Here is a 15,225-nt window from a genome sequence, read left to right as displayed (position 1 = left end):
GTCGTCGCCCCTCGCGGCCCTTCTTTGCCCCTGAGCGGATGGGAAGCCCGAGGCGAGAAGGGACCTAGGTGTGGGTTTTGCTCAGACCCGCCTGCAGCCTCGTCCCCCTCCCCCACGACTCCAGCTCCGTCTAGGAATCTAGGGTGGGGGCGGGGGAGGGGGTCGCGGAGGGTTGATTCCGAGTCACGTTTCCCGCATTTAAACTGTTTAAGATCATCAGTTCGGTTCCTCCCCCACCCCACCCCGCCCAAGACTTGTGCTCCTTTGGGGCGCCCAGGTGAGCGCCGGGGGGGTGGGGGGGCTGCAGGTGACCACCGTGAGCAGAGCACCTCGGTTACACATTTGCTCCTGGACCCGACCCGTGCCCTCTCTCCGTAATTCTCCCCAGTTCCCCGTCCGACACCCCAGGGCCGGATTCTCCCGCCGGCCCGGCGCGCCCACTGCCCACCTGGCGGCCCAGCTGCGGAGGTCCTGGAGCGCCAGCCCCGCCCGCCCGCGTGCCGGGGGCCCCGGGGGGGCCGGCTGAGGCCGGGGGCGGGGCCAGGCGGGGCGTCCGGGAGCGGGTGCGCCCGGCCCCGAGGCTAGTCCCGCCGCCGGAGCGGCCCGCACCTGCAGCCGTCCCTCAGTCCGCCGCCTCTGAGCCCGCGCGTAATGCTGCCGCTGCTGCTGCTGCTGGTGCTGGGACCCGGACTCGGGCTCGGCGCGGGTGAGTGAGTGAGGAGGGGGGCCCCCCGGAGGACCCGGGAGCCCCGCCGCCCCGTCCCTCTGCAAACCCTCCGACCCATCAGCCTCTCCAGCGTCCCCGGGGCCCCTACAGCCCCCAGCGCTCCTTCCTGGCCCCACTGCTGCTTTCCTTAGCAAGTTTCCAGGAACTCTGTCCCCCCACTCCCCCCAAGCCCTGCCCCAGGGGCGCCCCCCAGTCACCCGGCCTGGGGTCTGGGAACCATCCTTCACTCCACCTGTCCCTGAGGTAGGACTCCCTGGGGAACGCCTGGGAGGAGCAGGGGAAGTACACAAGGTGGCTTTCTCGCCTGCTCCTATTTCTGGGGTGCACAGACACAGCCACTCACAGGAAAATACACAGACGCGCCACAAGCAGGGAGACAGGCGGGCACAGGACACCTTCAGCCTCACACATGCAGACACAGGCAAAGATACCTCGGAGGGAACACACACACACACACACACACACCTCAGACATACCAGACAGCCCCACGTAGACACACACACTCTCTCTCTCTCTCTCTCTCTCTCTGTGTCTCTCTCTCAGGCCCATGGGATGCCTGGATAACCTTGGTGCTGTCGTGGGCAGACAGAGCAAACAGACCCCAGAATGACCTGCCTCACCTAAGTTGGCACGGAGGGAGTGTTTTCCTTGGTTCCAAACCCAGTGCTGGGCGTCTTCCCCATGTCTTGGTTCTGTGTAGGGCTGTGCCCAGGACCCTGAGATGCCAGAGTGTGGTCAGGTCAGGGCGGAGGACCTCTAGGGAGCGCTTTTGGGTGTGGGGTTAGGACTGGGGCCCTGTTAGATATGCTGGGACTGGGAGTGTTCCAAGGGGCTTGCTGGAAGCCAGGGGATCAAGGGACTTTTTCTGGAAGCCCACTTCGTGCCAGCGAGATCATCTGGACCTGTCTACAGCAGAGATCCGCCCTCAAAGAGCTCCCAGTCCAGAAGGGCCACTCCCATAGGCAGACAGCAGCCCAGCGTGATAAGGACCCCTGCGGTCACCTGGGGACCAGGCAGATTATAGAAGGAGGTGACAGGTGAGCCAGGTGAGCACGGGGTGAGGGCATTTGCAGCGAGGGGGTGTATGTGATAGGAAGTTTGACTGGAGGAGAGGGTACTGGTGAGCGTGTTCCATGTGGGGGCGGTGAGACAGGACCTCTACAGGACCTCTGGGTTGTGGTGTGGCCCCAGAGCTTTATCTGGAGGGTGGGGGGAGCCACAGGCAGAGGTGTGGGCAGCTGGGAGCAGCACCTGGCCAGTTCGACAAGAGCAAGGACTGATCACCCAGAGAGGAAGGCGAGACTTTGAACTAAACTCGTTTCTACCTTTTCTTTCTATTTAACTCATCACTCTCCTCCTGCCCCAATAAGCGTGGTAATTTTTTTTTTTCCACTGAGAAAAAACAACAGTGGGTTTAATTTTGGCCGGGACTCTTCACAAAAAGTCAGGGTGGGGCGCCTGGGTGGCTCAGTGGGTTAGGCCTCCGACTCTTGGTTTCAGCTCAGGTCATGATCTCACGGTTTGTGAGTTCGAGCCCTGCATCGGGCTTTGTGCCAACAGTGCAGAGCCTGCTTGGGATCCTCCCTCTCCCTCTTTCTCTGCCTCTCCCCTGCTAGTGCTGTCTCTATCTCTCTCTAAATAAATAAACATTAAAAAAAAGTCAGGGTGATGAAAACTTGTTTCAGATGAAGAGTTGAGATGTTATGGGCAGGTGGAATGCACAAGCCCTCTCTGGACCCTCAGTCCCTGAGCGGTGGAGAGCAGACGCCCAGGAGTCAGGCACAACCCGGCGGGGGTTACTGCTCTGGGCCTTGCCAGCCCTGGGAATCTCCTACCCTCAGTCTCCCAATCTGTAAATGGGGTAATGGCTGCCCACAAGACAAGGCCGCTATGCTGTTGACAGCAGGAGATGCCTGTAAATTGGGGAGCACAGTGCTCGATGGGAGGTGAGGTTTAAGGGATTGGTTTTGACCAAAAGCCAGAGAGCAGACTCGTTGCTTCACCAGAAGGAGGAGGTGCTTTGCGATTCACGGATGCCCAGGTCACAGCGGGTTTGGGGGCCCCTGGCCCCAAGCCGTGGCCCCATTGATGCCCCTCGATTCTGTCACCCTGCCTGGCCTCCTTCCCTTGCTGTTATTAGTGAAGAGGAAGGTGTGGAGGTCATAAGCCTGGGCTGGAGCCCCCGGGTCAGATCAGGTTCCTGTTGACTGTGGGGGTCGTCCTACCTCCGCGGCTCTCCTGTTCCTCATCTGTGAAATGCAGGGCTGCGTGTCACCGCTGCACGGGGACCCAGAGAATGGCTGGGCACAGGCTGCAGGGCCTTCCAATGTGGGAGCAAGCCACGCCTGGGCAGTGGAAATAAGGAGATGCGGAGGGCCCAGAGCCAGACTCTGGAGGGGACTGGTGGGGGAGGGAGGGCAGGGGAGACCCAGGGACAGCAAAGCAGAGGAGCCCTCCTTAGTGGCAGGGACCCTGTTGAGCTCATCTCTGATGCCCAGTGCCCAGCACAGGCAACCGACAGATATTTGATGTGGGACTTGCGATCTGACTTCATCTGGAGTTGACTAGGGCGGGAGATTGGAAATCAGGACGTTCCAGGAAGAGGGGCCAGCCCGTGCAAAGGCCCAGTGGTGTGCTCTTTCAGATACGGTGGCTCTGGAACTTGTTTTCTCTTTCATGGCTGCCTTGAAGATATTAATAACAGAGCTTGTCATGTGCCACGTGTTTTACATGTGTGATGTCATCTCATTCTATGAAGCGAGGTCTCCTTGTCTCCCTGTTTTATAAATGAGAAAACCAAGGCACAGAGAGGTTGAGTACATTGTCCAAGGTCACACAGCTAGGAAGGAGGAGAGGCAGGATTCGAACCCAGTCATCCAAGCCCTTCTTGGACTAGTGCCCTTACTCAAGCCCTGCCTTGCAACCTCTGACCTTTGTTTCCCCCTAGCTTCCTGGAGGTCACATGTGCACCGGCGTGGGCTTCTAGAATTGGCAGGGACCATGAATTGTGTTGGCACCCGCAACCCCCTGTCCTACATAAGCTACGGCTGCTACTGTGGCCTGGGTGGCCATGGCCAGCCCCGGGATGCCATCGACTGGTGAGTGCACGCTCCAGCCTGGGCTTAGAAGGTCCCCCACTCCCTGGGGTAGTTAAGGCCTATAAGGAAATACCCACAACTGAGGTTGCTGTTTGGACTATTCCAGCACATGGTACAGCCTTGCAGGAGGCTCAGGGCCTCCTGGGTAACATGGCCAGTGAGGGCACACCTTGGTGTCGGCTGCCCCCCAGCCTGGCTGTGGGCTGATTACTTTGGTTGAAAAAAAAAAACAAACCATAAAGTTGATCCGACTTATTACGCACCAGGATCTGTCCTGAGAACCCCTCTCATCCTCACAACAACCCATTTCAGAGATGAGGACACTGAGGCAGGAGAGATGAAGTAACTTGTCTGGGGCCACATAGAGGGTAAGGGGTGGGGGCTGGGATCTGAACCCAGGCAGTGTGGCTGGATTTGTGCCCCTAATCACTGCGCTCCGCTACCATGTGAGAAGTGCCTGTTCTGTGCAAGGCTGTGGGTTTAGATCTTTCCAGACTGGCTTTCATTTATCCTGGTCATCCTTGGAGGCGGGCAGGCGGGCCGTCCCCGGAGGCTCAGGGAGGCACAGCCACCCGTCCATTTCCACACAGCTAGTAGGTGGCAGAGGGCAGAATTTGACAGTCTCTTCCCTGGCTTAGAGGATTTGATTGTCAAGGACAGCTTTTGGCTCCTCCCTGCCCTTCCCCAGCTCCTGCTGCCGGCCCTGCCCTCCCGTGGGTGGTTGTCTGCTTTCTCCAAGCCCTCCAAGTGCAGCCCAGGCATTGCCCCCTTTGGGAAGGCTTCCCCGAAGGCTGGCTGGGCCTCGCATACCCATTCTGGCCTCTGGCTCCCAGAATCCCCATCCCTTTTCCCCCACTTTCCAGCACTTCTCACCAAGCACGTGGGGTCTGGTGGCTTGTCTCTCCCCCACCAGCCTGGGGGCTCCTTGAGGGCGGAGCGGAATCTGGCCGACCTCTCCCTGCGGGACCCCACCGAGGGCTCCACAGAGCGACTCCACTGGCGGCTGGAGGGAGACAATACCAGTGAATGAAGGAAGGAAGGACAGGGTTAAGGACATTTGTGGATGTTTCTCAGCATTTCGCAACAGCCAGTTATTATTATTATCATTGAGATCCTCTTATGCAGCAGGCCATGGCTGGACACGGGGGACACTGTGCAGAATGGAGCAGAAGTGGTCTTGTCCCCATAGAGCTCTGGGGCTCTGGCCATTGAGGAGGACAGAAGCTGATCAGTCTTCTCCGGAAAGTGAGGGTCTCATTGTAAACCTGCCCTGAAGGGAAGGACCTAGTTTTATGAGAGGGTGTAACCAGGACGCTGTTATAGACTGGGGAGGCCAGGGGCTGGATGACATCCTGGGATGGGAGCAGTTCTTGGGCTGAGACCTGAGGGAGGAAGGATGGGCGGGAAGCTGCCCCAGGCAGAGAGAGGGCAGGTCACGTGCAAAGTCAGGAGGCACGCGGGGCTTGGCTCACTCCCAGCACAGAGAGGCGGCGGGTGTGGCTGGAGCTCAGAGACACAGAGTGAGACAGGCAGGGGCCAGGGGACCGTGCCAGGGCGCCCCACACTGGGGTCAGCAGAATCATTTCCCAGGGTGGGGATTCTCGGGGACAAAGCTCGGCCCAGAAGATGCCGACCCCCTGCGAGACTTCGCTTACCCGGGAGGATGGCCGAGAGGGCATCCCCGCCTCCACCCACCTGCTGGCCTGCCCGTCTGCCACCCACAGGTGCTGTCATCGGCACGACTGCTGCTACACGCGTGCCGAGCAGGCCGGATGCAGCCCTAAGATGGAGCGGTACTCGTGGCAGTGCGTCAATCAGAGCATCGTGTGTGGTGAGTCCCCAGCGCCACCCGCTTCCGTGAGTGGCCCCGCGCGCCCCGGCTGCAATAGCTCACCCCAGCTTCCAACGGTCGACACCACCCCCTGGGGGGATTTACTACAAGCGATCTTCAACACGGAGCACTGACAAAAACAAAGAGGGGCATGCGGGTGGCTCAGTCGGTTAAATGTACAGCTTCCGCCCAGCGCATGATCTCGAGGTTGGTGAGTTCGAGCCCCGCGTGGGGCTCTGCGCTGACTGCTCGGAGCCCGGGGCCTGCTTCGGATTCTGGGTCTCCTTCTCTCTCTGCCCCTCCCCTACTCGGGTTCTGTCTCTCTCTATCAAAAATAAATAAACGTACCAAAAAAAAAAAAAATGCAAACAAAGAAACCTATTTCTTTGTTGTCTGGACCAAAGCTAAAAGAGATATCACCAGGTACCTCCAGCCTCCATGCCCATCCGATGGGGCCTGGGTAAAGAAACCCATGAGGTATTCTTACTGCGGGAGACTGTAGCGAGCGGAGGAACAAACCACAGAATGATATGTCCAGGAAAGCACCATTTCTGTTTAAAAAAAAAAAAAAAAGAAGAAGAAGCAGCAGCTTGCAAACCAGTAGCCTGCTTGCTTTCCGTGGCTACGTGTAGACACTTGCAGAGCTCAGAAAAAGGTATGTAAAGATACACTGCATGAAGGGATCAGGCTGGGGGTGGTGGTGGCAGAAGGCAATTTCACGTTCCTGTAATGTTTCCTTCCCCCCTCACCCCCAAAGAGAATGTCTTCATGAATTACTTGTGAATCACAGCTTAAAAAGAAAAGGAATAGGGGTACCTGGGTGGCTCAGTCGGTTGAGCGTCGGTCTTCGGCTCAGGTCATGATCGCGCAGTTTGTGGGTTCAAGACCCGCGTGGGGCTTTGCACTGACAGCACGGAGCCTGCTTTGGATCCTCTGCCTCCCTCTCTCTCTGCCCCTCCCCTGCGTGTACTCTCTCTCTCTCTCTCACAAATAAACATTAAAAAAAAATGCTCTTTGAAAGAAAAAAGAAAAGGAAAGGCATACACAGCCTGAACTGTTGAAAGGTAAAGTGCCTGATCTCTGCAAATTACTCTGACAGGCATTGAAACAAAATACAGTAAAAAGGTGGACAGACAGATGGGTGGGTGGACAGACGGAGGGGTAACGGGTGAAACAAAATGTCAATGGTAGACTCTACGAGGTAGGTATGCAGATGTTCTTTCAGCTTTTTTCTGGGTTTGAGATTTTCTACAACAAAATGTTAGGAAGCAAATGCAAATGAAAGCAAAGAGCTTAGTGAGAGGGGCCCACGCCTCCCTTTCCTCACCTCCCAGCCCCAGTGGGTGAGTCTCAAGATGCAGGCCAGCCCCACCTTGGTGTGGTTTGATGACCCCCCTATGCCATAGCTCTGAGACTCTGGCCTCAAATGTCCTGTGCTAGGAGGACCAGAGGCCATGGGTTCTTTCCTTGTGAAACGGGGGTGGGGGGTGGGGAGGGGAGTAGAACTTGGACTGACTTTGTAGTGTGAGTGCTCATGTCACTGGCCCTTCCTCCCTAAGGCTGAACCCGCGAAACGAGTCTGTGTTCTACAGACATCTACCACTCACCATTTGGGGACCCCGGGAAAACCCTTTCCTCTCTCTGGAACACTGTGGGCTCCTCTCTCAAAATAGGGATAACAGTATTGCAGTTTGGTGTCCCGTGGGCTGTGTTTATCCTGCAAACATCTTGCCTCACCTGCACAATGTTTAGAACAGTTTGAGCCAGTATTTAAAAAATCAGGGGCGGCTGGGTGGCTCAGCTGGTTGAGCGTCCGACTTCGGCTCAGGTCATCGTCTCACGGTTTGTGGGTTCGAGCCCCGCCTCAGGCTCTGTGCTGACAGCCTGCTTCGGATTTTGTGTCTCCCTCTCTCTCTCTACCCCTCCCCTGCCTGTACTTTTTGTCTCTCTCTCTCAAAAAAAATAAATACACATTAAAAAAAATTATTTTTTTTATTAATAAAGTAGGCTTCACACCCGGCATGGAGCCCAAAGTGGGGCTTGAACTCATTATCCTGAGATCAGGACCTAGGCTAAAATCAAGAGTTGGATGCTTCACTGACTGAGCCACCCAAGTGCCCCCTCTTTCAATTCTCTTGATTTTTCTAACTTTGTGGAGGAGAAGTTCTCAGTTCATTGCTACTTTAGCTTTCACATCCCTGGAACATTTGGTGACTTTTTTTTTTTGAATGTTTATTTATTTATTTTGAGAGAGAGAGAGAAAGAGAGAAATCCCAAGCAGGCTCTGTGCTGCCAGTGCAAAGCCTAACGTGGGACGCGAACCCACGGACCATGAGATCATGACCTGAGCTGAAATCAAGAGTCGGATGCTTAATCACTGAGCCACCCAGGTGCCCTACTTTTTTTTTTTTTTTTTTAATAGAACAGGCTTCTGGCTTATATCCAAGAACACTTCAGTTCATCAATTTAATTCTGGCTTGAAAAAAATTCTTCCTATCTACCCATCCATTTATCTACTTACTTATCTTTACCTCCAAGCGGCATGCATTTAATGAGGATAATTGTAACAGAATCTATCCTAACCTTACTGTACATTTTATAGGCCCAGCCACTTCTGAAATTAAAAGAATAATAAAACAGCAGTTAAAAATGTTAAGTGTCCCTCAGGGCAATCTTACTGTTTTTTTGTTTGTTTGTTTGTTTGTTTTTTAAACAAAGCAGTAAGAAAAGAACTGGGGCATTTATTTTTAAGATTACCTTCTGATGGATGGATGGTATTTTCAATTTACAGCTTCCTTTCAATTAAAAAGCGGAATCCATTTTATTTTATTAAAAAAATTTTTTTAATGTCTATTTATTTTTGAGAGAGACAGAGAAAGAGACAGCATGAGCAGGGGAGAGGCAGAGAGAGTGGGAGACCCAGAATCCCAAGCAGGCTCCAGGCTCAGAGCTGTCAGCACAGAGCCCGACGAAGGGCTCAAACCCTCAAACCGTGAGATCATGACCTGAGCCAAAGTTGGATGCTTAACCGACTGAGCCACCCAGACGCCCCTAGGTTCACCCATGTTGTAGCAGGTAGCTAAAACTCCTTCCTTTTTACGGCTAACACTCTGTTTGTAGGGATCAACCACATTCTGTTTATCCATTCATCTGTTGGTGGACATTGAGTTCTTCACACCTTCTGAGTACTGGGAATAGTGCTACTCTGAACATTCGTGAACAGGTATTTGTTTGAGTGCCTGCTTTTATTTCTTTGGGGTACATCACTGCCAGTGGGATGAACTGGGTCATCTGGTAATTCTCTGTTTTACTTTTCGAGGAGCCACTCAACTTTTCTACAGCAGCCACACCACATCACATTCTCATTCAGCCGTGTCTGAGGGATCCAGTTTTTCCACGGCCTTATCAACGCTTGTTATTTTCCATGGTGTTTTGTTTGTTTGTAGTGGGGGTGATGTGTGTGCCTCAGTGATTCTGGTGTGCATTTCCCTAATGGCTAATGCTGTTGAGCGTCTTTTCATGTGCTTGTTTGGCCGTTTTTATATTTTCTTTGGAGAAATGTCTATTCAAATCTTTTGCTCATTTTATTCATTCATTCATTCATTCATTCATTCATTCTTAAAGTTTCTCCTTTTAAGTAATCTCTACATCCAACATGTGGCTTGAACTTGCAACCCCAAGATGGAGAATTGCGTGCTGTACCAACTGAGCCACCAGGCTCCCCTTAGCTCATTTTTTTTTTTAATGTGTGCTTTATTTAAAAGATTTTTTTTTAAAGTTTGTTGATTTACTTTTAGAGAGGGAGAGGGATGCAGAGAGAGACAGAGAGAGAGAGAATCCCAAGGAGGCTCCATGCTTGACAGCACAGAGCCCAACTCGGGGCTCAAACTCACAAACTTTGATCTCACGACCTGAGTTGAAATCAAGAGTTAGGTGCCTTAAAAAAAATTTTTTTTAAGTTTATTTATTTTCAGAGAGAGAGAGAGAGAGAGAGAGAGAGAGAGAGAAGGCAGGGGAGGGGCAGAGAGAGTGGGAGAGAGAGAGAATCCTAAGCAGGCTCCACACTGTCAGCACGGAGCCTAATGTGGGTGCGGGTCGAACTCACGAACCATGAGATCATGAGCTGAGCCAAAACTAAGAGTTGGACACTTAATGGACTGAGCCACCCAGGTGCCCCATTCCCTTTGCTCATTTTTAATTGTGTTGTTTTTATTGTTGAGTTATAGGAGTTTTTTATATATTGTTGGTCCTGGATTCTTATCAGATACGTGATTTGCAAATGTTTTCTCCCAGGTTGTAGGTTGTCTTTGCATTTTATCAATAACATCTTGAATGCACAAAAGTTTTCATTTTGATCAAGTCCAGTTTATCTGTTTTGTCTTTGGTTGATCAGGTTTTTGGTGTCTTAAGAATCCACTGCCAGATCCTACATCATGAAGACTTACCCCTCTTTTCTTCTGATAGTTTTATAATTTGAACTCTTACATTTAGGTCATCGATCCACTTTGAGTTCATGTTTGTATATGGTGTGAGGTAGGGGTCCAACGTCATCCTTTTGCCTGTGGGCATCCAGTTGTTCTGGCACCATTTGTTGAAGAGATTCATCTTTCTCCATTAAAGAGTCTTGGGACCCTTGTTGAAAATCACGTGGCCCTAGATGGATACCTCCCTGAACTTCCATTCCCTTATCTGGAAGATGGGTGTTGTACAGATGAAAAAGGGGCTTATAACATGAGAAACAGATCCGATGGGGGTTGTTATTCTCTCTCCTCCCTTCTCCAGCTGTCCTCCTGATCTGAACCTCTCTCTGACCCCTGCCACCTCCACCAGAGAAAACAGAGGCTCTGGCATGACTCTCCATTAAGCCCGCAACTTCTGTGCTGCAGGGAGGAAACCGTCAGAGCGGTTACCCGAAGGCTGGTCTTAGATATTCATGGACTCTCAGCTGTATCTCCCTAGCATGAATCAGCATTTGGCACAGAGCAAAGCTGAATTAGTATGGAGACATGGTATCAGTTTTTAGGAGCCGAGAGTGCCTCAGACATCCTCTCCTTCAATCCTCTTACTTAGAGTTGGGGAAGCTGAATGAAGGTCAGGGAAAGAAGTGTCTCACCTAATGTGGTGGTCACGTGTCTACTCCCAGGCACATCCCCTGTCCCCCTCCCATTGTGAGCAGAGAGAGGAGGTGAAATAGGGCTTGCCTGGGAAAGCTGTTAAAGATCTCTGCCTTCTCCCTCCGACCTGCATGTTTCCCTTGCCCCAATCATATGAAAGTGGTGTCTATAAAATATTTATTGGTGTGTCTGCTGGTGGAGCCCATGGCTGTTTACAGACCTGTCCTCCCTGAACCAAACGAAAAGAACCAAAATATCTATTCTGCATTTTTGGGGGGCTAAAAATATTCTCTTATTCTGTTTGGAGATATTCCGAACATAGCTGTTTACCTAATTACAGGTGTTGCCCATTTTCCATTTATGGGCCTGGCTTCAGTATATTAACATTTTTTTAAGCCTGTAATAATATTTACTGGCAGGCCTTTATTTTAAACTTAATCCTTGGGGGCTGCTTTTCCTTTTAAGTTTTTGTTATTCCTGTTTTTAAAACATGTTTATTTATTTTGAGGGAGAGAGAGAGACAGCATGGGCCGGGGGGGGGGGGGGTGGAGGGGGGTGGGGGCAGAGAGAGAGATGGAGAGACAGAATCCCAAGCAGGCTTGGCTTTGTGCTGTCAGTGCAGAGCCTGGTGCAGGGCTTGGTCCCCTGAACCGTGAAATTATGACTTGAGCTGAAGTCAAGAGTTGGATGCTTAACTGGCTGAGCCACATGGGCACTCCCAAGTTTTTATTATTCTTGGATAACCTGATGCTGTTGCTTTCCTAAGGCCATGGAGCAGTGAGGCCAAGTCTTGCTTTTGAGAGGAACTTTCTTGCTCAGGGAAAAGGGTGATAGCATTAGGCAGGTACAGGCATGGGGTCAGCCGATCCTGGGCTGGAATCCGGGTCCCCCCTCTGCTTAGTGCTGTGACCTTGGACAAGTTACTGAATCCCTTTGAGCTCCTCTTTCCTCAGCTGTAAAATGAGGATAATAAAATTTAGGTGCTGGGCTTGGATGAGGATTGGAAATGGCGTATGGCTTTGCTATTGTTCTCCCAACAGATGGTAAGAATCTGCTCTGTGCCCGGCTTCATGCTAGGCTTTGAGCGGGAAGGAGAAGCAGGAAGCTATAGTCTAAGAGGAGGAGAGGGAAATCGTGTCTGTGCTAATTGCTATTGTAAGTGCTGTGTTGGAAAGTCAAGGCAGGAGAAGTATCATACCTGCTACGAGGTGGATGAACCTTGAAAAAGTCATGCTACGAAAAAGGAGCCAGACACAAAAGGTCACCTAATGTGTGATTCCACTTATGTGAAAGGTCCAGGATAGGGATAGAGACAGAAAGCAGATTCGTGGTTGGCAGGACAGACTGCTGGGACTCAGGTAAGGGATCATGGGGAGTGACTTCTAAATGGGAGTGACTTCTAAGTGGGGTTTCTTCTGGAAGTGATAGAAATGTTTCGGATCTAGATAGAAGTGATGACTGCGCGATGTTGTGAATGAACTAAATTCCACTGACTTGTGCACTGGAAAATGGTAAATATTGTTATGGGAATTTTGCCTCAATAAAAAATGCAGCAGAGCAGGTGGGGGACACTCTTTTCTTTTTAAATTTTATTGTTTGTTTGTTTGTTTGTTTATGAGAGAGTGCAAGCAGGGGAGAGACGGGCAGAGGCAGAGAGAGAGACAGACAGACAGGGAGGGAGAGAGAGAGAGAATCCCTAGCAGGTTCCACCCTCAGTGTGAAGCCAGATGCAGGGCTCAATCCTGTGACCCTGGCATCATGACCCTAGCCAAAACCAAGAGTTGGACATTCAACCGACTGAGCCACCCAAGCGCCCCAGGGATACTCTTTTATACCCTGGGTGCAGTTGTGCAGATAAATACCTTTAATCAATCTGCTCACAGCAGGGCCTGGGAAGATGATTTCCAGAGAGTGCCTGCCTTCTGCCTCCTGTCATCCTGTCCCTCCCTCCTGGTGCAGCCAAGCCTTCTGGCTCTCATGCTTCACCTTGCGATGGTCTCCGAGGAACATTTTACTTTAATTTTTTTCTTAAAGGAAGGAAGTTTTTTTTTTAATGTTTTTAAAAAAAACGTATATTTTATTTTTGATTGAGAGAGAGACAGCATGAACAGGGAAGGGGCAGAGAGAGAGGGAGACACAGAATCCGAAGCAGGCTCCAGGCTCTGAGCTGTCATCACAGAACCCGATGAGGGCTCACACTCATGAACTGCGAGATCATGATCTGAGCTGAAGTTGAACGCTTAACCGACTGAGCCACCCAGGCGCTCCTAATGTTTTTTTATTTATTTGTTTCAGAGAGAGCACAAGTTAGGGTGGGGCAGAGAGAGGAGGACAGAGGATACAAACAAAGCAGGCTCTGCGCTGACAGCAGGGAGCTCATGTGGGGCTTGAACTCATGAACTGAGAGATGGCGACTGAGCCCTAGGTTGGATGCTCAAACGACTGAGCCCTCCAGGCGCCCCTCCAAGGAACACTTTAAGAACGGATCCTTAAGGAGGTCAGCTGCAGCTTACTGAGTGCCTGCTGTATGTTCTGCATTTTACACGTTGGGTAAAATGACCTGTTGGGTGTTTTCTCACTCTCCCAGAAGCCCTTAGAAGTAGGTATTATTAGTATGCTCACGTTGGCCTGAGGAAACATCTGGAAGGGGTGAAATGATGTGTCTGAAGGCACAGAGCTGCTACATCCGTGGCTGAGCCGGTTAACTCCAAAGCTGGTGCTTCACGGTGCCTCTGGAAGGAAATTTGGAAGGATTTCATGGTGGGTGGGTTTTATATTTACATCTATGTGAATAACTAAAAGCTAGCACTAAAAGGCCACGGGTGGCATGGTTGGGGGGGGGGGGGGTGATTTCCAAAGCTGTTTCAGGCATTATACCTTCTAGATTAGTAAGATACCACTTGAAGATCACCAAATCATTCTAGTCCCAGGTCGGGAATCTCTAGTGGGAGGATCACCAAGGTAGAAGGAGACTTTGGGTGGCTGCCTCTGTGCCAGGCAGGTCCTGGGCTGGCGGAGACAGATGGACACTCCAGAAGGAGCATGTGGAAGCGATGTGGAGAAAGAAGGCAGAGATATGCGGGTGGAGCCAACGTTGACCGAGTGTACGTCCTGTGCCAAGCCCTTCTGGGTGCTTTCTGTGGGAGTTGTCACTCAGGCTTCCCGGGAGCCCTGCCAAGTGGGTAGTGCCCCCGGTTTTCCAGGAGGATTTGGCTCCGAAAGCTTAGGCAAGATCACACAACCAAGAAGTAGCAGAGCAGGTACCCCAGAAAAAGCTCTAGATGGTTCCCAGGCACCTACCTACTGCTTATCAGAATGGATCCTCAGATGAAGGGGTATGCGAATATATATATATATATATATATATATATATATATATAGTATATATATTCATATAAAATGTTTTGGGGGAGAGACACAGAGAGGCAGAGAGAGCCTCAAGCAGGCTGCACACCCCAGTGTGGACCCCAACGTGAGGTCGATCTCACCAACTGTGAGATCATGACCTGAGCCGAGATCAAGAGTCGGACGCTTCACCGACTGAGCCGCCCAAGGCTCCCCGAAGCGGTGTAATATTGATGCGGAAGAGAAGCCAAAAGGTCGCACGGACTTTGAACTTTGCATCTGAAAACGCTTCCCTGGCCACTTCGATTTCCTTTTCTGTAAAATGGGTTGGACGCTACCTCCCTCTGGAAGCTGCCATGACGGAGATCACGCGGTGACTTGTCCCGTGTCGCATAGATGCGACGTATGACGCTTCCCGCCTCCAGCGTCGTTGGCTTCCCTAGTGCCTGTTCTCGAGTCCCTGCCACCGCCTGCTCTAACTCAGTCTCCCCACTTCTTCCAGGACCCGCGGAGAACGAATGCCAAGAAATCTTGTGCAGGTGCGACCAGGAGATCGCTAACTGCTTAGCCCAGACTGAGTACAACCTTAAGTACTTATTGTACCCGCGTTTCTTGTGTGACACAGACTCGCCCAGGTGTGACTGACCAGCCTGACGTGGAATGTTCTTTTGCACGAGGAAATAAAACTCTTTTTCACTCATCAGCAGCTGCCTTCAGTTCTTGGCAGGAGGGAACGGAGGCCGAGTGTGAAAGCTGCAACCCTTGTTTGCTTTCTCTCCCGGAACTTGGGCCGGAGCCTGTGTGGTTTCCAGTTGAAGGTCAAAAGTCCCATGCTTATTTTCTACAAACCACAACCGTGCTTGTGGCTGTATTGGGTTTGGTGCCATTTTTGAGACTCGCCCTTTATATGAAAAGGGCTGAACTCGGTCTTCTAACCTGCTCCTGATGGCGGGTGGTCAAACGTGAAGGAACACCCACCGTGTGCCTGGCCTGGTTCTGGGTTTCCGGACGAGGCCGTAAACAAGGTGCTCGCTCTTGGGAAGATCTAGTCTAGGAGTTAGAAGCTTAAGAAAGAATATTCTTTCCCATCCCTCTCTGCCTAATGGTTAA

At 51.6% G+C, this 15,225-nt stretch overlaps 1 protein-coding gene across 1 annotated transcript; it reads left to right on the top strand.

Annotated features, from left to right (window-relative positions):
• The first annotated feature begins 572 nt into the window (after positions 1 to 572).
• On the top strand, positions 573 to 14,818 carry LOC109278362 (group 10 secretory phospholipase A2-like). The gene is made up of 4 exons (XM_019468649.2): positions 573 to 706; positions 3,675 to 3,825; positions 5,550 to 5,656; positions 14,618 to 14,818. The coding sequence occupies exons 1-4, from the start codon at positions 652 to 654 to the stop codon at positions 14,758 to 14,760; spliced, it is 456 nt and encodes a 151-aa protein (XP_019324194.1). The 5' UTR covers positions 573 to 651; the 3' UTR covers positions 14,761 to 14,818.
• Positions 14,819 to 15,225: the final 407 nt, after the last annotated feature.

This window comes from Panthera pardus, unplaced genomic scaffold (genome assembly GCF_024362965.1).
Source record: "Panthera pardus isolate Hobbes unplaced genomic scaffold, ASM2436296v1 HiC_scaffold_5, whole genome shotgun sequence".
In the NCBI taxonomy this organism is placed as follows: Eukaryota; Metazoa; Chordata; class Mammalia; order Carnivora; family Felidae; genus Panthera; species Panthera pardus.
Note: the sequence above shows the minus strand (reverse complement) of the source record. Positions and strands in the feature narration are given on the sequence as shown.